Source organism: Papio anubis, chromosome 18 (genome assembly GCF_008728515.1).
Source record: "Papio anubis isolate 15944 chromosome 18, Panubis1.0, whole genome shotgun sequence".
Taxonomy (NCBI): domain Eukaryota; kingdom Metazoa; phylum Chordata; class Mammalia; order Primates; family Cercopithecidae; genus Papio; species Papio anubis.
In genome coordinates, this window is record NC_044993.1 from 33,182,327 (window position 1) to 33,205,939 (window position 23,613).

General features: G+C 51.8%; 5 protein-coding genes across 6 annotated transcripts; 1 reads left to right on the top strand and 4 right to left on the bottom strand.

Moving 5' to 3' along the window:
• Window positions 1-1,966: 1,966 nt before the first annotated feature.
• LOC101022918 (metallothionein-2-like) lies at window positions 1,967-3,339 on the bottom strand. Its single transcript, XM_009196474.4, has 3 exons — window positions 3,203-3,339; window positions 2,544-2,609; window positions 1,967-2,199 (listed from the first exon to the last, which is right to left on the bottom strand). Exons 1-3 carry the CDS (start codon window positions 3,228-3,230, stop codon window positions 2,108-2,110), a joined length of 186 nt encoding a protein of 61 aa, XP_009194738.1. The 5' UTR covers window positions 3,231-3,339; the 3' UTR covers window positions 1,967-2,107.
• Window positions 3,340-3,466: 127 nt separating this feature from the next.
• On the top strand, window positions 3,467-6,400 carry LOC100999208 (metallothionein-1F). Its single transcript, XM_009196475.3, has 3 exons — window positions 3,467-5,157; window positions 5,738-5,803; window positions 6,169-6,400. Exons 1-3 carry the CDS (start codon window positions 5,130-5,132, stop codon window positions 6,258-6,260), a joined length of 186 nt encoding a protein of 61 aa, XP_009194739.1. The 5' UTR covers window positions 3,467-5,129; the 3' UTR covers window positions 6,261-6,400.
• Window positions 6,401-9,879: 3,479 nt separating this feature from the next.
• On the bottom strand, window positions 9,880-11,627 carry LOC101022211 (metallothionein-1E-like). Its single transcript, XM_003916905.4, has 3 exons — window positions 11,121-11,627; window positions 10,465-10,530; window positions 9,880-10,117 (listed from the first exon to the last, which is right to left on the bottom strand). Exons 1-3 carry the CDS (start codon window positions 11,146-11,148, stop codon window positions 10,026-10,028), a joined length of 186 nt encoding a protein of 61 aa, XP_003916954.1. The 5' UTR covers window positions 11,149-11,627; the 3' UTR covers window positions 9,880-10,025.
• Window positions 11,628-16,283: 4,656 nt separating this feature from the next.
• On the bottom strand, window positions 16,284-17,665 carry LOC101023741 (metallothionein-1). Its single transcript, XM_009196473.4, has 3 exons — window positions 17,535-17,665; window positions 16,873-16,938; window positions 16,284-16,527 (listed from the first exon to the last, which is right to left on the bottom strand). Exons 1-3 carry the CDS (start codon window positions 17,560-17,562, stop codon window positions 16,436-16,438), a joined length of 186 nt encoding a protein of 61 aa, XP_009194737.2. The 5' UTR covers window positions 17,563-17,665; the 3' UTR covers window positions 16,284-16,435.
• Window positions 17,666-21,493: 3,828 nt separating this feature from the next.
• On the bottom strand, window positions 21,494-22,945 carry LOC103875536 (metallothionein-1E). 2 transcript variants are annotated; one of them, XM_009196472.4, is made up of 3 exons: window positions 22,737-22,868; window positions 22,087-22,152; window positions 21,494-21,738 (listed from the first exon to the last, which is right to left on the bottom strand). In XM_009196472.4, exons 1-3 carry the CDS (start codon window positions 22,858-22,860, stop codon window positions 21,647-21,649), a joined length of 282 nt encoding a protein of 93 aa, XP_009194736.1. In that variant the 5' UTR covers window positions 22,861-22,868; the 3' UTR covers window positions 21,494-21,646. The 2 variants fall into 2 exon arrangements, with proteins under 2 accessions (XP_009194736.1, XP_009194734.1); XM_009196470.4 differs by having other exon boundaries at window positions 21,494-22,152; window positions 22,737-22,945.
• Window positions 22,946-23,613: the final 668 nt, after the last annotated feature.

Genomic DNA, 23,613 nt, shown 5'->3' on the forward strand with positions numbered 1-23,613 from the left:
CCTTCATTTAACAGGTTGCATGAAGGTTAAATGACATGAAGGATGGGAAAGGACTTTATGTGTGTTCAAATGTTGGGGCAGCATCTTATCACAGAGGACTTTCTGCAGGAGGACATCCACACTCCTCCTAGCACTGGATCAGCCAGGGATGCAACCCCTCCACAGCATCCCATCCACAGCAATGCTTCCAAACCAATGAGAACTTCTCCAGGGACAAGGTAGAGTTAATGGTATCTTATTCCAAGAAAGTCAGTGCAGAGATAATGATCATAATCACCTTTGTTTATTAAAACCTAGGCAGCAGCCAGGTGACTCTCTCATTTTCTTTTTCTTTTCCTTTTTTTTTGACACATTGTCTCATTCTGTTGCATAGCCTGCAGTACAGTGGCACAATCTTGGCTGACTGCAGCCTCTATATCCTGGACTTAAGCCATCTTCCCATCTCAGCCTCCAGAGTAGCTCAGACAGACACAGGCCACCAGAGCCATATAATTTTGTATTTTTTGTAGAAACGGGGTTTCTCTATGTTGCCCAGGCTTGTCTCAAACTCCAGGGCTCAAACAACCTTCCCACCTCTGCCTCCCAAAGTGCTGGTATTACAGGCATGCGCCACTGTGCCCGGCCCACTCTCTCATTTAATCCCTGCATTGAGAATAATCTCCTTTCTACAAATGAGGCACTAGATGCTCAGAGAGTTTGGGTGACTTGCCCAAACCACACAGCCAGTAAGTGGTGGAATGGGCTGTGAACTAGGACTGCCTGGCAACTAAAACTATGCCCTAGGCGCAGTCTGCCTCCTGAAATTGCTTCACAGGGAAGCAGCAGGTAAGTGTGGTCCTGACTTCTAGGCAAGGAGACTCATCTTCCTCTTTGATTGAACATCAAATAGCATCCCCCCCACAAATGGAAGGACTAACTTCTCATTAACAAGGCATCCAGGGACTGTTTCCTTCCTAAGGAACATCTCCACAATCAGCCAGCTGCACAATCTGCCATAGCTGTGTTCTGAGAACTTCTGTTAATAAACTAATATTAATTATGGAGACGATGAAATGAAAAGCAACATTTCAAAATAACTTCATCTGCAACCCATGATCACACTACATCTTGCTGGGAATATGCTGGTTTGAAGTAGTCAAGGGCTGGAGCTTGAAAGAGGAAAAAATTCAGCCTGTACTTGGGAGGAACTTCCAAAGATTCAGAGCCAACTCCCAACAGGGAGCTCTCAGGGTTCAGCGAGTGTCCTGAGTGTGCTCTCTGTGACGCTGGCTAGGCCAAGCCTGATGGTTCCTCATGAGAATGTCCTGGCCTGTGCTGCTGAAGGTGTGTGGTCCACAGTGGGACCAGTCTGCTGTTTCCAGTCTGCAATGCAAATCATCTATGAACATATGTACAGAGTTTGTAAATCTTCCATTTTTCTGTTATTTCTGTATGTATTTATTGAGTTTTTTTTGTGTGTGTAAAATGTAACAAGTGGGTTCTATATTTTGTGTTTCATTATCTTCATAATTAATATTACTTTATTTACAAAGGTTTAGATCTGGGATGGATAGAAAATGAAAACTGTCTCTTCGCCATGGAGTCTGAGAAGCCCCGTGTAGGATTCAAGCAACTCAGGCATTGGAATCCACCCACTGTGGTCACTTTCAAGCCTAAAATCTGCTGAGGAACTGAACTTGGTCAGGGAAACCTGAGAATAAACATGAGGAATGGAGAAGTCCCTGTGCCACATTTAACATGATTGGAGCTGATCACGTATGTCTCCATGCTCATATGGAAGCATGATCCGGCACAGTGCAGGTGCATTTTACAGAAGATAAAGCTCAGTGAATTAACGGGGCTTGCCTGAAGGCGTTCAGACCACTAGGGGCTCACATTTCCATCCAGAGTCCAGTCTCTAAACTCCCAGTTCAATCTCCCACCCCATCCCTTGTTCCAAAAAACACAACAGGAACCAGAACCAGAATTAAGTCTAAGTGTTTAATTATGATTCACATATTTCACAGAAAAATGAATGTAGCAAATTGGTCAAGATTTATAAAAAAAAAAAAAATCCTGGATTTTACGGGTCACTCTATTTTTACTTTGGAGTAGGGCCATCCTGATATCAGGCACAGCAGCTGCACTTGTCCAAGGCCCCTTTGCAGATGCAGCCCTGGGCACACTTGGCACAGCCCACAGGGCAGCAGGAGCAGCAGCCTGGGGAGGAAGGGAGAGTGAGAGGTCAGAGCAGACTCCACCAGAGACCTCCCTGCCCCAACAGAGACTGATCTCCATCCCTCCCTCCAGCCCCAGAGGACCATCATTTCAGGATGGCATGGTTTTGTCAGGAGACAACTGGTGGACATTGGAGTGAGTCTTCCTTTGAGAAAGCTGCCCCATCCCACATAAGCCCTGGAGAGGGCAGAAGACTAGACAGGCAGTGACAGCCTACAGGGACAAAGGAAGGCCAGTTCCCCAGAAGCAAGCACTCAGGGCCAGCCTTGGGTTCCCTCCCAACCTTAGCCACAGCCCCAGATTCCTGGAGATGGCCCCGCACTCACTCTTCTTGCAGGAGGGGCATGTGCACTCTTTGCACTTGCAGGAGTCGGCGCAGGTGCAGGAGTCACCTGCAAGGAAGAGAAAAAGCCAGCGAGTGGTGAGTGAGATGCAGAAGATACAGCAGTGGGTCTATGAATGTCCAGTTCCCCCTTCTCTGTGCAGGGCCAGCCCTCAGAGCTCCTTTCCCACTTAGAGCAGAGGAAGAGAAGCCCCATGTCCTCTCCCTTCATGCTAGGAAAAACAAGCACCCTCCTATTTATACTCCAAAGGAAAGTCCCACTCTAGACACGGCCCAGGAAGACTGAGACTTCGATTTTCTGTCCTGAACCCCGAAGAGGCAATGTCCCCTCCCATGCGATGTATCCTATCCAATCTGGTTGCTCAGAGTCAGGTTAGAGAATTGGGGCTCAGCCAGCAGCCCTGTGACCAACGGGGTGACGTGGAGCAGGACTGCCTTGAGCCTCAGGACCCTCAACTCTGACACAGAGGTACAGGGAGGAGGAAAATGCTCTCAGGAGCTTGTCCAAGAAGAAAGCACTGGACCAATAAAGGAGTCCCCCTCACCTCAGATCGCAAAATGCGACCTCCTCAAACCCAGGGACACTCTCCATGGTGTCTGGGGATTTGGCATTCCAAGACACAGAACCCGGGCGCCCCTTACCAGCGGAGCAGGAGCAGTTGGGGTCCATTGCAACTCGAGGCGAGACTGGAGTTCCCAAGCGAGAAGGGAAGAGGCAGTGGTGCACGTGGAAGGCGTCGTGAAGCTCAACAGCCAGCGACTGCTTTTATAGTCAAGACAGTGGGTCGGGCGCAAACGCCCCTCCCCGCCCTTGCACCCGCCCCGCGGAGTCCATGCCGCGCGCGTTCCTGGGCAGGGCTGTGCGCAGGAAATGGGCCAAGTGCAAGGTCCCTTGAGAGCAGCTGGTGCACAACGTGGGACCGCCCCTTTCGCACCGGCTTGCGAGGGAGGCGCTGTGCCCCTCCGTGCGCAGGCTTCTCTCACCCTGCCGGGCCTTCCCAGCTTCCCTGAGGTTGCCTGCTACACCTGCCCATTGGCGTTCCGCCTACCAGTATTCTGGCTTTCCACCAAACTTCACCAATGCCGAGGTCTCTAGTCAATTGCTAAGACTTTCCTGGAGTCAAGGGCAACCCCAGTCTTATGCTCCACTTTCTGGATCTGCCAAAGCAAGGAACACAGTAAGGGACTAGTGTGCATAGGGTAGATTAAGGGTGCGAACTTCACATCTCTGGCGTTATCCTCCCTGTCCCGGTTCCTACTTCAGTCCTTTGGCCACGTTTCTCCTCTACACAGCAACAGGGAATACACAGGGCTCTGGCTCTCTCTCTTCCATTCTCCACTCTTGAGGGGCTGAATGGGCCACATTTGTCCAGGTCCTCCTTTGCATAAATCTCTTCAGGGTCTCCCCACAGCTTAGCCGGGTACCCCACTACAGGATGGCAGTTTTGAAAGTGTGGGATGTCCCTAGAAGAGGGATCATTGAAGGTGATATGAAGATCCTGCATTAAATTAGAAAGCAAGAGAGCTTTATTTTTCCTTTCATGTTCCTATTACTCTACATTACATGGATCTGTGTTTGGTCTTGTTTAGTCACTTTCTGTCTTTAAACCCTCACAGCAACCATAAAGGGACATGCATTCTATTTATGAACCCGTATTCCTAATCTGGACAATGACAATACAAGGAGTTCAAGCCACAAGCCCAGGGTCAGGGAGCTGGGAAGTGGCACTGATGGGTGTGAATCCTGTCAGCTTCTCAAGGGAGAGAGGTCAGTGATGAAGTTTCCCTATGGCCTAGGTATGTTCATCTCTTCACTGATTGAAATCTTTAAACAAAATCAAGCATCAAGGTCAGTGCTGGAAGCAAAACAGAGACATAGAGGGATATGAATAAGTATACTTTGATGGGAGGGAGGCAGGGCCCTGTGTCTTCCGTGTTGCTGTGCACAGGAGAAACGTGGTGGAAGAACTGAGGTGGGGACGGGAACAGGGACAGGCAATGCCAGAGATCCCAAGATCGCATCCTCCGCCTGTCCCTTGCACACTACTCCCTTGCTATGCTCCCTGCTCCCGCCAATCCAGACAGTTGAACAAGAGACGGGGTTGCACTGGAACTCCAGGAAAGGCTTAGCTGTTGAGAAGGGAGTGGGCAGGCCCGGGGGTGTGGGGCGCAGCTCACGATCTCGGGGCACGCGGAATGCCAAGGAGCGGGAGTAGCAGGTAATCTCGGGGAACTAGGAAGGCCCGGCAGGGTGAGAGAAGCAGCTCACCCGGGTGCACAGCGCCTCCCTCGCGAGCCGCTGCGAAAGGGGCGGCCAGGCGGTGCGCACCGACCTGCTTGCGCTCAGGGTGCTTTGCGCCCGGCCCTTCTGCTGCGCGCAGACTGTCCCAGGACCGCGGGCGGCTGGGACTCAGCAGCGTGAGTGCAAGGGCGGGGCGGGGTCTCTGCTCCCGGCCCCCTCCCCTGACTATAAAAAGAACCGTTGGCTGTGGAGCTGCACCACGCCTTCCACCTGCTCCACCGCCTCTTTACTTCTCGCTTTGGAACTCCAGTCTCACCTCGGCTTACAATGGACCCCAACTGTTCCTGCGCCGCTGGTAAGGGGCCCCGGGTTCTGTCTTGGGATGCCAAATTCCCAGACACCATGGAGAGTGTCCCTGGGTTTGAGGAGGTCGCATTTTGCGATCTGAGGTGAAGGGGACTCCTTTACTTTGTCCAGTGCTTTCCTCTTGCCGAAGCTCCTGAGAGCTTTGCCCTCCTCCCTGTGCCTCTGTGTCAGAGGTGAGGGTCTTGAGGCTTAAGACTGTCCTGCTCCACATCACCCCGTTAGTTACGAGGCTGCTGGCTGGGCCCCAATTATCTAACCAGGCTCTGAGCATCTGGATTGGATGGGAGGCAAGGGACATTGCCTCTTCGGGGTTCAGGACAGAATGTGGAAGTCGCAGTCTTCCTAGCCTGTGCCTGGAACCTGGGACTGACTTTGGAATACAAACAGGAGGGTGCTTGGTTTTCCCAGCATGAATGGAGAGGACATTGGGCCTGTCTTCCTCTGCTGAGTAGAAAAGGAGCTCTGAGGGCTGACCCTGCACAGAGGAGGGGGCACTGGACACTCATTGACCCACTGCTGTACCTTTTGCATCTCATTCACCACTCACTGCCTTTTTCTCTTCCTTGCAGGTGTCTCCTGCGCCTGCGCTGGCTCCTGTAAGTGCAAAGAGTGCAAATGCACCTCCTGCAAGAAGAGTGAGTGCGGGGCCATCTCCAGGAATCTGGGGCTGTGGCTAAGGTTGGGAGGGAACCCAAGGATGGCCCTGAATGCCTGCTTCTAGGGAACTGGCCTTCACTTGTCCCCGTAGGCCTTCCTCTGGCCCCGAAAGGCAGCAGCACTGTCTTTCCAGTCTTCTGCTCTGTCCAGGGTTCCTGTGGGGCTGGGCAGTCTCTCACAGGAAGACTCACTCCAACATCCACCAGTTGTCTCCTGACAAAGCCATGTCATCTTGAACTAAGGACTCCGGGGGGCTGGGGTCTGATCTCGAGTGAGGCCTGCTGTTGGGACAGGGAGCTCCCTGGTCAAGTCTGCTGTGACCTTTGTCTCCCTTTTTCCCCAGGCTGCTGCTCCTGCTGCCCCCTGGGCTGTGCCAAGTGTGCCCAGGGCTGTATCTGCAAAGGGGCATCAGAGAAGTGCAGCTGCTGCGCCTGATGTCGGGACTGCCCTGCTGTCAGATGAAAACAGAATGGCACATAAAATCCAGGATTTTGTTTTCTACAACCCTGACCCATTTGCTACATTCCTTTTTCTGTGAAATATACGAATAATAATTAAACACAGACTTGATTCTGGTTCTGGTTCCTGTGTTTTTTTTGGGAATAAGGGACTGGGGTGGGAGATTGAACTGGGAGATTAGAGACTGGGCTCTGGATGGAAATGTGAGCCTCTAACAGTCTGAGTGCCTTCAGGCAAGCCCAGTTACATCACAGACCTCCATCTTCTGTAAAATGCACCTGCACTGTGCCGGATCATGCTTCCATATGAGCATGGAGACATACGCGATCAGCTCCAATCATGTTAAATGGCACAGGACTTCCATTCCTCATGGTTATTCTCAGGTTTCCCTGACCGTTCAGTTCCTCAGCAGATTTTAGGCTTGAAAGGACCACAGTGTAGTGATTCCAATGCCTGAGCTGCTTGAATCCTACACGGGGCTTCTGTGACTCCATGGCTAAGAGACAGTTTCATTTTCTATCCATCCCAGATCTAAACCTTTGTAAATAAAGTAATATTAATTATGAAGATAATGAAACACAAAATATAGAACCCACTTGTTATGGATGACCAAAAAACTCAATAAATACAGAAATAACAGAAAATGGAAGATTTACAAACTCTGCACATAATGTTCATGGATGATTTGCATTGCAGACTGAAACAGCAGACTGGTCTCATTCGTGGACCACACACCCTCAGCAGCACAGGCTGTGATCCTCTATGAGGGAACCATCAGGCTTGGCCTAGCCAGCGTCACAGACAGCACACTCAGGACACTACAATCCTGAGAGCTTCCCTGTTGGAACTTGGCTCTGAATCTTGGAAATTCTCCCAAGTTCAGAAATGAGTTTGTTCCTCTTTCAAGTTCCATTCCTTGACTTCAAACCAGCATATTCTCATAAGATATTTCCCAAGGCACACAAAGAAAACCAGAGCTACAGCATTAAGTCACTAATTTCATTATCATTCATATTTCATAAAAAAGCACAAAAATGGGTCAGGGTTGTATGGAAAATCATGTTTGTGCAGGTCGCTCTTTCTACATCTTCCAGCAGTAGCCCCTCTCCGGTATCAGTCTCAGCAGCTGCACTTCTCTGATGCCCTTTACAGACGCAGCCCCTGGGCACACCTGACAGCTCACGGGGCAGCATGAGCAGCGCCTGGGGAAGAAGAGAGAGAGAATGAGAGTCAGACCAGACTCCCACCAGGGAATTCCCTGCCCTCAAACAGGCCTGGCCTGCCCTGTCCCCAGCCCCAGAGGACACTTAGTTCAGGGATGGCAAGCACTGCTGGAGATGGGCGAGAAGTGGCGGATCTTTCCAGTGAGGGTCTTCTGTGAAAGCTTCATCCACATCTGAGCCCCAGACTCAAAGGCAGCTTGAGGCAGTGACCAAAGCTATCAAGGGCAAAGGAAGGCCGGGCCCCCAGAACCATACACTTAGGTGGAGGGAAAGTCCTAGGTGTCATGTCTGTGCTTGGCAGGCTGGTGCACTCTCTTGGCCTTAGTTTGTCTATTTTAAGAATGAAATTTGGGAATCAATCATGTCTAAAGATCTGGCTCTGATCCGGAATCAGTTGTTGGGGAAGGGGAGATGGGAAATTGACCGCTGGCCTACTCCTGCCTGCTGAGCTCTGGGTTCCTGCCTCTGACTTGGCTCAGCCCCAGATTCCTGGAGATGGCCCTGCACTCACTCTTCTTGCAGGAGGTGCATTTGCACTCCTTGCACTTGCAGGAGCCAGAGCAGGTGCAGGAGCCACCTGCAAGGAAGAGGAAAAAAGTAGTGAATTTGATGCAGAAGATAACAGCAGTTGGTCAACAAATGCTCCCAACTGAGTGCATTGCCAGGCCGGATAGATAGATAGCTCCTGTCCAACTCAGGGCACCATGAAGCCTGACCTTACTTCTATCCCTAGAGGTTAGGATGGGCTTTATGTCCTTAATCCTGAAAAGGCAACAACCCCTGACTAACCCCTGTCTCCCATCCACCCCAGGAACTGCACAGTGTACTGGGGCTCAGCCTAGCAGCCCCCGACTACCTGGGTGACATGGAGCAGGAGAATTATGAACCTGAGTCCTCTTGCCTCTGAAATGGGAGGTATTAGAATAGGAATGTTCTAGGGGTGATGAAGGCGCTGAGAGGAAAAGCACTAGATCAATGAAATAAATGGCTCCACTTAGCTAGAACTCAAAAAACACCTCTATTCTTAGGGACGTCTATCCTGTACTGGGAAAATAGGTACCCTAAGAACCAGAAAAGTGGCACAGGAGCCGTTGGTGTCCATTTCGAGCCGCAGTGAGGCTGGAGATCCCACGCAAGAAGTTGAGAGGCTATAAGGCGCATGTGCAAGGCGTGATGGGGCCCCACAGTCAGCGACTGCTTTTATATTCAGGGAAAGAGGGCCGGGCGCAAAGGCCCCGCCTCGCGCTTGCACCAGCCCTGCTAAGTCCGCCCGGTCAGCGGTCCTGGGCTGGGCTGTGCGCAGCGTAAGGGCCAGGCGCTCAGTTCCCTCAGTTCTGCTCGGTGCGGACCCCGGGACCACCCCAACGCTTTGGCGCCCGCTCACGCGGCAATGGCTATCCGCCCGGGGTACGCGGCGTCCCCGAGGTCCTGGCTACCTTTCCCAGTTTCCCCGTGGTTGCCTTTCACTCTAGTCCCCGTGTATTCCAGGAACCCAGCCTTGGCGTCTAGGTAGTCTCCACCGCACCCCTCACACCGTTTTCAGCTATGCCTGTCCCGAAGTCTGTGCAGCCACAGCCTCGTGCTCCGGTCCCCGAATTGGCTGAGTGCCGAGCCAGGAGCGTGAGGTAGAGAGCGAGCTGTGTGCAGAGCACCCGCCACCAATATGACTTTCGTTTCTCCTCGCCCTTGCCTTGCCTGTACCTGTCCACACCTACGTTCCTGGGATTCGCTCCTCCCTACACAGCAACACGTGGAACACGGGTCGGCCTCTCTCTCCCGTCCACTAGCCTCGCCTGAGAGATGTGGGGGACGGTGCCTGGCTCTTTTAAACAGCCAGCTCTAGAGTGACCTAGCAGAGTGAGAGATCACTCTTCACCATGGGATGGCACCAAGCCATTTTTAGGGATCTGTCCTCATGACCCCAAAGGCTCCCACCAGGCTCCACCTGCAATATTGGAAGTCAGATTTCAACATGAGATTTGGCAGTGACAAGACATCCAAAGCCTAGCACCCTTGTAGGATTCAAGGAACTGGGGAGTTAAGTGCCAGCACTGTAGCCACTTTTAAGCCTCAAATCCAATGTGGATCTGAGGTTGGGCAGGAAAATCAGAAAATAAAAATGAGGGACGCAGTTTCTGTGCTACATTTGGCATGAGACTGGAAGCGATCGTGTATGGTCCCCACCCATATGGTGTGCACAGTGCAATCCCATTTTACAGAAGTGTGAACTCAGTGAAGTAATCTGGCTGGCCTGAAAGTCTTCACAATGTTAGTGGCTCACATTTCCATCCAGAGTCTGGTGTCTAAACTCGCAGTTTAACCCCCTCCCCATTCCATTTTTTCCAAAACACACAAAGAAGACTAGAGTAAGATTCAAGTCAAAATTCTTTTATTGCCATTCACATATTTAATATAAAAAACAATGCAGAAAATGACTCAGGGTTATATTAAAAACAACAAAACCCTCCAGGTTGTGCAGGTTGCCCTATTTACAACTGGGAGCAGAGCTGTCCCCACATCAGGCACAACAGCTGCACTTCTCCGACGTCCCTTTGCAGACACAGCCCTGGGCACACTTGGCACAGCCCACGGGGCAGCAGGAGCAGCAGCCTGGGGAAGAAGGGGAGAGTGAGAGGTGGCAGTAGACTGGACCAGGCACCTCCCTGCCCCAATAGCAAGCCTGGCTCGAGCTCAGACGCCAGACCCAGAGGATGCTTTTTTTTGTCTGGCATAGCTCTGTTCTGAAACCATAGGGGGTACAGTTGGGGTTTGTGTCCCAAGAGAAAAAGGTTTCCCTGCCCCTTCTGAACTCAGGGCAGAAAGCCTGGAGAGGGAATGAAATGGCAACGAGGGCAAAGAAATCCCAGTTCCCCAGAAGGATGCACTCACTGGCAGCCTTGGGTTCCCTCCCAACCTTAGCCACAGCCCCAGATTCCTGGAGATGGCCCCGCACTCACTCTTCTTGCAGGAGGTGCATTTGCACTCTTTGCACTTGCAGGAGCCAGCGCAGGCGCAGGAGACACCTGCAAGGAAGAGTAAAACTCAGTGGGCAGTAAGTGAGATGCAGAAGGTGCAGCAGTGGATCAATGAGTCTCCAGTGCCCCCTCGTCTGTGCAAGGCCAGCCCTCAGAGTTCCTTCCCCACTCAGAACAGAGGAACAGAAGTCCCATGCCCTCCACCCTCACGCTGGGAAGGGCAAGCACCCTCCTGTTTCACCCCACCAGGAAGGTCCCGACTGCACACCCCACTCAGGAATACTGAGATTGCGAGCCACAACCTTCTGTCCCAGAATCCTGAAGACTCTATGCGTCTAGCCCCCCATCCACCCTGATTGCTCAGAGCCTGGAGAACACTGGGGCCCAGCCAGCAAGACCCTGACCAACTAGATGACATGGAACAGGACTGCCCTGCGCCTCAGTATCCTTAACTCTGACTTAGAGGCCCAGGGAGGAGGGCAGTGCTCTCAGGGGCGTGATCAGGTAGAAAGCACCTAAGGAAGTAAAGGAGCCCCCTTCGGCTCCGAACCTAAAATGCGACCTCCTCAAACCCAGAGACCCTCTGCACTGGGGCTGGAAAATAGGAAACCCAGGACGCAGAGTCGGGCTTCTCTTACCAGTGGCGCAGGAGCAGTTGGGGTCCATTTCGAGTCGCGGTAAGGCTGGTGATCTCAAGCGAGAAATGTAGAGACGGCAAGGCGCACGTGGACGGCGAGGTGGAGCGCCACAGCCTGCTGCTGCTTTTATGCTCACGGGAGGGGGCCGGGCGCAGAGGCCCTGTCCCGCGCTTACACCCGCCCCCCTGGGTTCGCGCCGCCCGCGGTCCTGGGCTGGGATGTGCGCAGCAGTAGGGCCGGGGGCACCATCCCTGGAGCTCCGCTGGGACGCGCGTCGGGACCGCCCCTTTGTCTCGCGTTCGCACGGGAGGCGCTGTGCGTCCGGCGGTACGGGGTGTCCCGGAGGTCCTGGCCGCCTTTCCCAGTTTCCGCGAAGTTGCCTTCTACCCTCCTCCCCGCGCTTTCCGGGACCCCAGCTTTGGCGTTGCGGGCGTCTCCACCCCACCCCTCGCCCCGCCGTTTTCAGCTGGGCCTGTCCCGGAGTCCGGGTGCCGCCCTCCTGCTCCAGTCCCGGTACTGGCTGAGTAAGGAGCAGGGAGTTGGCGGTAGCGAGGGAGTTGTGTGTAGAGCACCCGCCACCGAAGTGGCTTTCTTTTCTCCTCGCCTCCCGCCTTGCCTCTCCCTTTCCACACCGCGGTCCCTCGGACCCGCTCCTCCGTACACAGCAACACGGGGAACACGGGTCGGCCTCTATCTCTCCCGTCCATTCTCCTCGCCTGAGAGGATGTGGGGGCACATTTGTCCAGGTCCTCCTTTGCAGATAAGTTCCATGCTCCCCACAGCCTAGCCGGCCACCCCCACAGCCGGCTGGCAGTTCTGGACATGTGGGATGTCCCCAAAGAGAGATGACTTCAGATGATATGCAGACCCTGATTTAAATTAAAAAGTAAGATGGGGAAGGTGGCAGGAAGGTGTAGTGGCAGCTGCTTAGGAGGCTGAGGCGGGAGGATCACCTGAGCCCAGGAGTTCGAGTCCAGCCTAGTCCACACAGGGAGTCAATGTCTCTAAAATAATAAAATTAAAAAGCAAGACATCCAGTTATTTCTCTTCAGTATAACTGACTATTGCATGACATTGAGTCTACACCAGTCCCTTTCTAATCACTTTCATTCTTTGACTCCTCACAGCAATCCTAAAGGAAAATACTAGTTATGAATCCGTTTTGCTAATCACAGGACTACAAAGGAAATGTCCAAGTAACTGACTGGTCGTCACAGAGGTAAACAGTTGTGCACTGATTTAAATCCAGCCAGCCTCTTAAAGGAAAGTGACTATGATCTAGTCTTCCTTTGGCCCAGGTATGTGGTCAACACTTCTCTATTGCTGGAAATCTTCTAAACAACAGGGACAGGCACCTTGGCCCCCACCTGTAATCCCAGCCCTTAGGAAGGCCGAGGCAGGTGAATCACCTGAGATCAGGAGTTTGAGACCAGCCTGGCTAACATGGCGAAACCCTGTCTCCACTAAAAATACAAAAATTATCCTGGCATGGTAGCGGTCGCCTGTAATCCCAGCTACTGGGGAGGCTTAGGCAGGAAAATCGCTTCAACCTGGGAGGCAGAAGTGGCAGGTTGGGCCATTGTACTCCAGCTGGCTGACAGGGGTAAAACTCTATATCAAAAACAAAACAAAACAAAAAAAAACAAACCAAAAACCCTCAAATAAGCAACAGGAAACTACCAGCTTTACGAAGGACAGTGGCAAAAGCTATCCATAAGTGTAACACGTACACACTTACACATACACGCACAATAATTTGGGGCTGTCTTCCATGTGTGAGACAAGATCGAATTTCATTTTCTCAGGTTGAAAATAATTTGCTTTTCATAAAAATATATTTAATAAGTATTGATCATTTCAACCTAAAGTATTAACTAAAAGATGGTGCAGGTGGTAACAGAAATGGCCGTCATTCTTCTGTATCTGACATGAAGCAAGAATCTTCCTCATGGCTTTATAACCCTAGTGTTGATTACAATTTTATGGGAACACTGAATGGCTCTCTTTAGACCACAGGACGTGCTGGTGTGGTAGATGAGGGTACACAGATGAGCACCTCCAGACCTTTGTGTGCAAATAAATAAATACCCCCTATGCTCCATAAAATGAACAAAAAAAGCAATAGCTAATATTGTAGACCACCCACCCCTTGTACCATTCTAAGTTCCTTATATGTATTAAATCCTTTAATCCTATAAGCCAAAGGTTAGTATTATACCCCGTGTACAGTGGAGGAGACTGAACCACAGAGAGGTTGTGTCATGCAGCTAAAGGTAACAGAGGTGGGATTTGCACTTATCCATGCTGACGGCAGCATCATACACTCACCCACCACCCTCTGCAAGTCACATGAAAGATAAGGACACCGAAAATCTAGCAGAGAGGCAGCAATAGGAAGTGCACTCTGTGGACAGTCAAGCACAGCTCTGTGGCCTCTCTGGGCTTCACTTCTCATCTGTCAAGCCAAGAGCAACATTCATCCATCCCAAAGAGTCTTTGTATCTTTGAACTGAGATAGGCCAGATTTAGCATCCAGTGGCATCATAATCTACCAGCTGTGGCCAGGGCCACAGATCAGGTGTAGCATAGGTTCATTCATTCCTTCATTTCTGAGCTATATGACATTTGGTATGTTACTTAACTAATCTGGAAGACAACATAAGCACTCCAGGCCCTGCATATTTGCTGTCCCAGTCTTGAGGCCTGTGGCTGTCGTTCCTGAGGTCATGTGATCAGATGATATGAAGGATGGAAACGGATTTTATGTCTGCTCAAAGGTGGGGGCAGCATCTTATTGAAAAGCATTTTCTGTAGAAGGTCATCCACACTCCTCCTGGCAGGGTCAGCTTGGTTGCAATTCCATTCCCAGCATCCAATCCACACCAATGCTTTCAAACCCATAAGGTTTCTCTTAGCTTTGGGATTTAACAGGATTCATTTTCCAAAAAAAACAGTGTATAGAGAATGATCATAACTGCTATTATTTATTAAACCCTAGCCAGGGGCCAGACCATGTTGTCATTTAATCGCTGCTTTGAGATATAATCTGGTTTCTACAAATAAGGATCTGGAGGTTCAGAGAGTTTCAGTGATGCACTCAGGCCACACAGCCAGTACATGGTGAGGTGGGCTGTGAACCAGGACTGCCTGACACCAAAACCCGTGCCCTAGGCGCAGGCTGCCTTCTGAAGTCTCCTCTTCACAGGGAAGCAGTGGGCAAGCGTGCTCCTGACCTCTAGGCCAGGAGGATCATCTTCCTCTTTGACTGAATGTCAAATAGCGTTCCCTCCACATAGCCAGGGGAACTGATTGTTGGCTTTAATTACAAGTCAGCCAGGGCCTCACTCTTTCCTAAGGAGCACTACTGCATCCTCCAAACTGCAGAATCCGCCGTCATTCCTGCATGGGCAGACGCGAAGTATTTCATGTGGAACCCATGATCACACACACTTCATTTTGCCAGGAACATGCTGTGCATGTCCTTCCATATTCCCAGTCACTTTACTGGTTGGAAGTAGTCAAGGGCTGCAATTTGAAAGAAGGACAAATTCAGCCTGAGTTTGGGAGGAATTTCCAAAGATTCAGAGCCAAGTCACAACAGGGAGTCTGTTGTCCAGGCTGGAGTCCAGTGTCGCAATCTTGGCTCACTGCAAACACTGCCTCCGGCGTTCAAGTGACTTTTCTGCCTCAGCCTCCCGAGTATCTGGGATTACATGCAATCATGCCCAATTAATTTTTGTATTTTTAGTAGAGATGAGGTTTCATCATGTTGGCCAGGGTGGTCTTGAACTCCTGGCCTCAAGTGTTACGCCCACCATGGCCTCCCAAAGTGCTGGGATTAGAGGCCTGAGCCACCACAACTGGTCTAGTTTGCTATTTCTGGTCTGCAATGAACGTCATCATATGTTCAAAGTTTGTACATCTTTCATTTTCTGTTATTTATTGATTGATTTTTTTTTTTTTTTTTTTTTTTTGAGACGGAGTCTCACTCTGTTGCCCAGAGTGCAGTGGTGTGATCTTGGCTCACCGCAAACTCTGCCTCCCTGGATCACGCCATTCTCCTGCCTCAGCCTCCCGAGTAGCTGGGACTACAGGCGCCTGCCACCACATGAGGCTAATTTTTTTGTATTTTTAGTAGAGACGGGGTTTCACCATGTTAGCCAGGATGGTCTGGATCTCCTGACCTCATAATCTGCCCACCTCAGCCTCCCAAAGTGCTGGGATTACAGGTGTGAGCAACCATACCCGGCTATTTATTGAATTATTTCTCATTGAATCTGAAAAATGACTTTTGTATTTTATGTTGTATTTCATTATCTCCATAATCAATACTATTACATTTACCAAGGTTTAAGCCTGTGATCGATAGGAAATAAAAACTGTCCCTTCACCACAGTGTTTGAAAAGCCCCATTGGGTTAGCCTGTTTGCGTCGTTATAAGGGAATCCCTGAGACTAGGTAATTTACAAAGGAAAGTTTGTTATGACTTCCGCTTCTGCAGGCTGTGCATAAGTGTGGTACAGGCATCTGCCTTTGGTGAGGGCTGCAGGAAACCTGCAATCCTGGTCGAAGACCAAGGGAGAACAGGCACAACACGTGGGGAGACAGGGAACAAGAGAGAAAAGGGGACGGTGTCTGACTCTTAAACAGCCAGCTCTTCCTACCAGAGGAAGAACTCACTCTTCACCATGGGATGGCACCAAGCCATTCTTTAGGGATCTGTCCTCATGACCCTGAAACCTCCCACTAGATCCCATCTCCAATATCGGAGGACACATTTCAACATGAGATTTGGTACTGACAAAACATCCAAATCATGGCACCCACGTAGGATTCAAGGAACTGAGGAGTTGGGTTCCAGCACTGTACTACTTTTAAGCCTAAAATCCAATTTGGATCTGAAGTTGGGCAAGAAAATCAGAAAATAAAAATGATGAAGTTTCTGTACCACATTGACATGAGACAGGAAGCGATCATGTATGACTCCCACCCATATGGTGTGCACAGTGTAATACCATTTTATAAAAGTGTAAACTCAGTAGCTGGCCTGAAGGTGTTCACATTGTTGGTGGCTCCCATTTCCATCCAGAGCCTGGTCTCTAAACTCCTGGTTTAACACCCAACCCAGCCCATTTTTTCCAAGGTGCACAAAGAAGACCAGAGTAAGATTCAAGTCAAAATTCTTTTATGACAATAAAACAATCACATATTTAATATAAAAAGAAATGCAGAAAATGGCTCAGGGTTGTATTAAAAAAAAAATCCAGGTTGTGTAGGTTGCTGTATTTACATCTGGGAGCAGAGCTGTCCCCACATCAGGCACAGCAGCTGCACTTCTCCGACGCCCCTTTGCAGACGCAGCCCTGGGCACACTTGGCACAGCCCACGGGGCAGCAGGAGCAGCAGCCTGGGGAAGAAGGGGAGAGTGAGAGTGGCAGTAGACTGGACCAGCCGCCTCCCTGTTCCAATAGCAAGCCTGGCTCGAGCTCAGACGCCAGATCCAGAGGACGCTTTTTTTGTCTGGCACAGCTATGTTCTGAAATCATAGGGGGTACAGTTGAGGTTTGTGTCCCAAGAGAAACACGTTTCCCTGCTCCATCTGAACTCAGGGCAGAAAGCCTAGAGAGGGAATGAAATGGCAACGAGGGCAAAGAAATCCCAGTTCCCCAGAAGGATGCACTCACTGTCAGCCTTGGGTTCTCTCCCAACCTTAGCCACAGCCCCAGATTCCTGGAGATGGCCCCGCACTCACTCTTCTTGCAGGAGGTGCATTTGCACTCTTTGCACTTGCAGGAGTCGGCGCACGTGCAGGAGACACCTGCAAGGAAGAGAAAAAGGCAGTGGGCAGTGAGTGAGATGCAGAAGGTACAGCAGCGGGTCAATGAGTCTCCAGTGCCCCCTCCTCTGTGCAGGGCCAGCCCTCAGAGCTCCTTTCCCACTCAGGACAGAGGAACAGAAGCCGCATGTCCTCTCCACTCACGCTGGGAAGGGCAAGCACCTTCCTGTTTACCCCACCAGGAAGCTCCCAGGTGCAAACCCAACCCAGGAATACTGAATACTGAGATTGCGAGCTAGAACCTTCTGTCCTGAACCCTGAAGACTCAATATCTCCAGCCCCCCATCCACCCTGATTGCTCGTAGCCTGGCAGAGCACTGGAGCCCAGCCAGCAGGACCCTGACCAACTGGGTGATGTGGGGCAGTTCAGCCTTGAGCCTCAGTATCCTTAACTCAGATGTAGAGGCCCAGGGAGGAGGGCAGTGCTCTCAGGGGCGTGATCAAGAAGAAAGCACCTAACGAAGTAAAGAAGTCCTCTTCCGCTCAGAAGTTAAAGTGCGACCTCCTAAAACCCAGAGATCCTCTGTACTGGAGCTGGGAAATGGGGATCCCAGGGCGCAGAGACGCGCTTCCTTTACCAGCGGTGCAGGAGCATTTGGGGTCCATTTCGAGCCAAGGAGATGCTGGAGCTCCCACCAAAGACTCGAACAGGAGGTCAGGCAGCTGGAATGCGCGCTGGAACCCTGCAGCCGGCTGCTCCTCTTTTAGACCGAGGTGGGGCCGGGTGCAGAGGTCCCGCCCCGCGCTTGCTCCCGCCCCTCTGAGTGCGAGCTGCCCACGTTCCCGGGCTGGGCTGTGCGCAGCAAAAGAGCCGGGCGCACCATACCCTGAGCTCTGCGCTGTGCTCAGCGCGGGACCGCCTCCTTTTTTCGGCAGCTGGCGCGGGAAAGGGCTGTGCGGCTGGCTTCCCAGAGGTCCACGCCGGCTTCCCAGTTTCCCCGCGGTTGTTTACCAGCTTTCTCCCCGCGTGTTCCGGGACCCCAGCCTTGGCGTCGCTGTCTTCACTCCACCCCTCCCACCGTTTTCAGCTGGGCCTGTCCCAGAGCCCGTGTGCAGCCCTCTTGCTCCCGTCGCGGGATCGGCTGAGTGCGGAGCGGGGCGCGTGCGGTAGCGAGCGAGTTGTGTGCAGAGCACCCGCCACCGATGTGGCTTTCGTTTCTCCTCGTCCCCCGCCTTGCCTGTCCCTGTCTACACTGCGGTCCCTCGGACCCCCTCCTCCGTACACAGCAACACGGGGAACACGGGTCGGCCTCTCTCTCCCGTCCATTCTCCTCGCCTGAGAGGATGTGTGGGCACATTTGTCCAGGTCCTCGTTTGCAGATAAGTCTCCATGCTCCCCACAGCCTAACGGGCCACCACAGTACCGCCTGGCAGTTCTGAACATGTGGGATGTCCCCAAAGAGAGATGACTTCAGATGATATGCAGACCGTGCTTTACATTAAAAAGCAAGATGGGTGAGGTGGCAAGAAGCTGTAGTCCCAGCTACTTAGGAGGCTGAGGTGGCAGGATCACTTGAGCCCAGTAGTTCGCGTCCAGCCTGGACAACATAGAGAGTCAACGTCTTTAAAAAAAATACAATTAAAGGCCGGGCGCGGTGGCTCACGCCTGTAATCCTGGCGCTTTGGGAGGCCGAGACGGGCGGATCACGAGGTCAGGAGATCGAGACCATCCTGGCTAACACGGTGAAACGCCGTCTCTACTAAAAATACAAAAATTAGCCGGGCGCGGTGGTGGGCGCCTGTAGTCCCAGCTACACGGGAGGCCGACGCAGGAGAATGGCGTGAACCCAGGAGGCGGAGCTTGCAGTGAGCTGAGATCGCGCGCCACTGGACTCCAGCCTGGGGAACAGAGCGAGACTCCGTCTCAAAAAAAAAAAAAATAAAAAAAATAAATAAATAAAAAGCAAGAGATACAGTTATTTCTCTTCAGTATAGCTGACTATTGCATAACGTAGAGTCTATACCAGTCCCTTTTTAATCTCTTTCATTCTTTGAATCCTCACAGCAATACTAAATGGAAATACTATCTATGAACCCGTTTTGCTAATCACAGGACTACAAAGAAAAGAGTCCAAGTAACTGGCTGGTCTTCACAGAGATAAAAAAGCTGTGCACTGATTTAAATCCAGCCAGCTTCTTAAAGGAAAGTGTCCATGATAAAGCCTTCCTTTGGCCCAGGTATATCATCAACACTTTTGTACTGCTGGAAATCTTTTAAACAACAGGGGCTGGGCAAGGTGCCTCAGACCAGTAATCCCGGCACTTAGGAAGGCTGTGGCAGATGGATCACCTGAGGTGAGGTGTTCGAGACTAGCCTGGCTAACATGGTGAATCCCCGTCTCCACTAAAAATACAAAAATTGGCTGGGCATGGTGGCAGTCTCCTGTAATCCCAGCTCCTTGGGAGGCTAGACAGGAGAATCACTTGAACCTTGGAGGCAGAGGTTGCAGATTGCACCATTGCACTCCAGCTGGGTGGCAAGTGCAAAATTCTGTCTCAAAAACAAAAACAACCAAAAAATCCCCAAATAAGCAACAGGAAGCTACCAGCTCTACCACGATTGCAAAAGCAATCCGTAAGTGTAATACACACACACACATATTAATTTGGGGCTATCTTCCATGTGTGGCACAAGATTGATTTTCATTTTTTTTCTGGCGGAAAAGAGTTTGCTCTTCATAAAAGTACGTGTAAGAAAATAATCATTTCTGTATAAAATATTAACTAAAAGATGGTGCAAGTAGTAACAGAAAGGGCAGTCATTCTTCTGTATCCGACATGAAATTTGAAAGAAGGGCAAATTCAGCCTGAGTTTGGGAGGAATTTCCAAAGATTCAGAGCCCAGTCACAACAGGGAGCTCTCAGGGGTCAGCGAGTGTCCTGTCAGTGACACTGGGCAGACCAAGCCTGATGGTTCCTTGCGGGGATGTGCTGGACAGTGCTGCTCAGTGGGCAGTGCTCACTGGGGCCATTTTGCTGTTTCCTTTCTTTTCTTTTTTTGAGACAGCATCTCAGTTGCCCAGGCTGGAGTGCGGTGGTGCAGTCTTGGCTCATGGCAACCTCTGCCTCCGAGGTTCAAGGGATTCTCATAAGCTTCTGCAGGCTGTGCAGAGTGTGGTGCTGGCATCTGTCTCTGGTGAGGGTCGCAGGAAGCCTACATTCCTGGCAGAAGGCCAACAAGGATGAGGCACATCTGGTGGAGAGACAAGAAAAAAGAGAGAAAAAGGGAGGGTGTCTGGCTCTTTTAAACAGCCAGCTCAGGAGTGAAATACCGGAGGAAGAACTCACACTTCACCATGGGATGGCACCAAGCCATTCTTTAGGGATCTGTCCTCATGACCCCAAAACCTTCCACTAGTTCCCACCTCCAATATTGCAGGTCACATTTTGACATGAGATTTGGCAGTAACGAAACATCCAAATCATAGCACCCATGTAGGATTCGAGGAACTGGGGAGTTGGGTTCCAGCACTGTAGCCACTTTTTTTTTTGAGATGGAGTCTCTCCCTGTTGCCCTCATTTTCCGCCCTGTGCAATGGTGGATTTCGGCTCACTGCAACCTCTGTCTCCCAGGTTCAAGCGATTCTCCTGCCTCAGCCTCCCCAGTAGCTGGGATTATAGCTACGTGCCATCACGTGCAGCTAATTTTTTATATCTTTAGTGGAGACAGGGTTTCACCATGTTGGCCAGGCTGGTCTCAAACCCCTGACCTCGTGATCCGCCCACCTGGCCTCCCAAAGTGCTGGGATTATAGTAGCCACTTTTTTTGTTTTTTTTGAGATGGAGTCTCTCTCTGTCGCCCAGGCTGGAGTGCAGTGGCGCGATCTGGGCTCGCTGCAAGCTCCGCCTGCCAGGTTCACCCCAGTCTCCTGCCTCAGCCTCCTTAGTAGTGGGACTACAGGCGCCCGCAACCACGCCCGGCTAATTTTTTGTATTTTTTTTTAGTAGAGACGGGTTTTCACCCTGTTAGCCAGGATGGTCTCGATTTCCTGACCTCATGATCCGCCCACCTGGCCTCCCAAAGTGCTGGGATTTCAGGCGTGAGCCACCGCGCCCGGCCTGTAGCCATTTTTTTTTTTTTTTTTTTTTTTTTGAGACGGAGTCTCGCTCTGTAGTCCAGGCTGGAGTGCATTGGCGCGATCTCGGCTCACTGCAAGCTCCGCCTCCCGAGTTCACGCCATTCTCCTGCCTCAGCCTCCTGAGTAGCTGCGCCCGGCCTGTAGCCACTTTTAAGCCTAAAATCCAATGTGGATCTGAAGTTGAGCAGGAAAATCAGAAAATAAAATTGAGGAATGAAGTTTCTGTGCCACACTTGACATGAGAGTGGAAGTGATCATATATACCCCCTCCACCCCCACCAAAATGGTGTGCACAGTGCAATGCCATTTTACAGAAGTGTGAACTCAGTGAGGTTACCTGGCTGGCCTGAAAGTGTTAACATTGTTAGTGACTCACATTTCCATCCAGAGCCTGGTCTCTAAACTCCTGGTTCAACCCCCACCCAGTCCATTTTTTCCAAGACACACAAAGAACAGAATAAGATTCAAGTCAAAATTCTTTTATGACAATAAAACAATCACATATTTAATATAAAAAGAAATGCAGAAAATGGCTCAGGGTTGTATTAAAAAAAAATATCCAGGTTGTGCAGGTTGCTCTATTTACATCTGGGAGCAGAGCTGTCCCCACATCAGGCACAGCAGCTGCACTTCTCCGACGCCCCTTTGCAGACGCAGCCCTGGGCACACTTGGCACAGCCCACGGGGCAGCAGGAGCAGCAGCCTGGGGAAGAAGGGGAGAGTGAGAGGTGGCAGTAGACTGGACCAGGCACCTCCCTGTCCCAATAGCAAGCCTGGCTCGAGCTCAGACGCCAGACCCAGAGGATGCTTTTTTTGTCTGGCACAGCTCTGTTCTGAAACCATAGGGGGTACAGTTGGGGGTTGTGTCCCAAGAGAAAAATGCTTCCCTGCCCCATCTGAACTCAGGGCAGAAAGCATGGAGAGGGAATGACATGGCCAACAGGGGCAAAGAAATCCCAGTTCCCCAGAAGGAAGCACTCAGGGCCAACCTTGAGTTCCCTCCCAATCTTAGCCACAGCCCCCAGATTCCTGGAGATGGCCCCGCACTCACTCTTCTTGCAGGAGGTGCATTTGCACTCTTTGCACTTGCAGGAGCCGGCGCACGTGCAGGAACCACCTGCAAGGAAGAGAAAAACGCAGTGGGCAGTGAGTGAGATGCAGAAGGTACAGCAGTGGGTCAGTGAGTCTTCGGTGCCCCCTCCTCTGTGCAGGGCCAGCCCTCAGAGCTCCTTCCCCACTCAGGACAGAGGAACAGAAGCCCCATGTCCTCTCCACTAACACTGGGAAGGGCAAGCACCCTCCTGTTTACCCCACCAGGAAGGTCCCACGTCCACATCCAACCCAGGAATATTGAGATTGCGAGCCAGAACCTTCTGTCCTGAACCCTGAAGAATCAATGTCTCCAGCCCCCCATCCACACTGATTGCTCAGAACCTGGACAGAGCACTGGGGCCCAGCCAGCAGGACCCTGACCAACTGGGAGATGTGGAGCAGTTCAGCCTTGAGCCTCAGTATCCTTAAGTCTGAGGTAGAGGCCCAGGGAGGAGGGCAGTGCTCTCAGGGGCGTGATCAGGAAGAAAGCACCTAACGAAGTAATGGAGTCCCCGTCGCTCAGAGCTTTAAATGCGACCTCCTGAAACCCAGAGACCCCCTGTAATAGGGCTGGGAAATGGGGCTTCCAGGGCCTAGAGCTTCCCTTACCAGTGGCGCAGGAGCAGTTGGGGTCCATTTCGAGCCAAGGAGATGCTGGAGCTCCCACCGGTAAGGCAAAAACGCAGTCAGGCAGTTGGAAAGTGCAGTGGAGCCCTGCAGCCGGCTGCTTCATTTATAGACGGAGGTCGGGCCGGGCGCAGAGGCCCAGCTCTGCGCCTGCACCCGGCCCGCTGAGTCCGCTCTGCCGGCTATCCTAGGCTGGGCTGTGCGCAGCAGAAGGGCCGGGCGCACCATCCCCTGAACTCTGAGCGGTGCGCACCGCGGGACCGCCCCTTTGGCGCCTGTTCGCGCGGGATGGGCTGTGCGCCCGGCGGTACGCGGCGTTCCCGAGGTCCAGGCCGCTCTTCCCGGTTTCCCCGAGGTTGCCTTACACCCTCCTCCCGGCGTGTTCCGGGACCCCGGCCTTGACGTCGCGGGCGTCTCCACCCCACCCCTCGCCCCGAAGTTTTCAGCTCGACCTGTCCAGGAGTCCCTGTGCAGCCCTCCTGCTCCCGTCCCGGGATCGGCTGAGTGCGGAGTGGGGAACGTGCGGTAGCTAGCGAGTTGTGTGCAGAACATCCGCCACCGATGTGGCTTTCGTTTCTCCTCGTCTCCCGCCTTGCCTGTCCCTGCCCACACCGCGGTCCCTCGGACCCACTCCTCCGTACACAGTAACAGGCGGAACACGGGTCGGCCTCTCTCTCTCCCGTCCATTCGCCCTGCCTGTGAGGATGTGCGGGCACATTTATCCAGGTCCTCCTCTGTGTATAAGCCTCCAAGCTTCCCACAGCCTTCGGGCCACAATACCGGATGGCAGTTCTGGACATGCGGGATGTCCCCAAAGAGAGATTACTTCAGATGATATGCAGACCCTGCTTTAAATTAA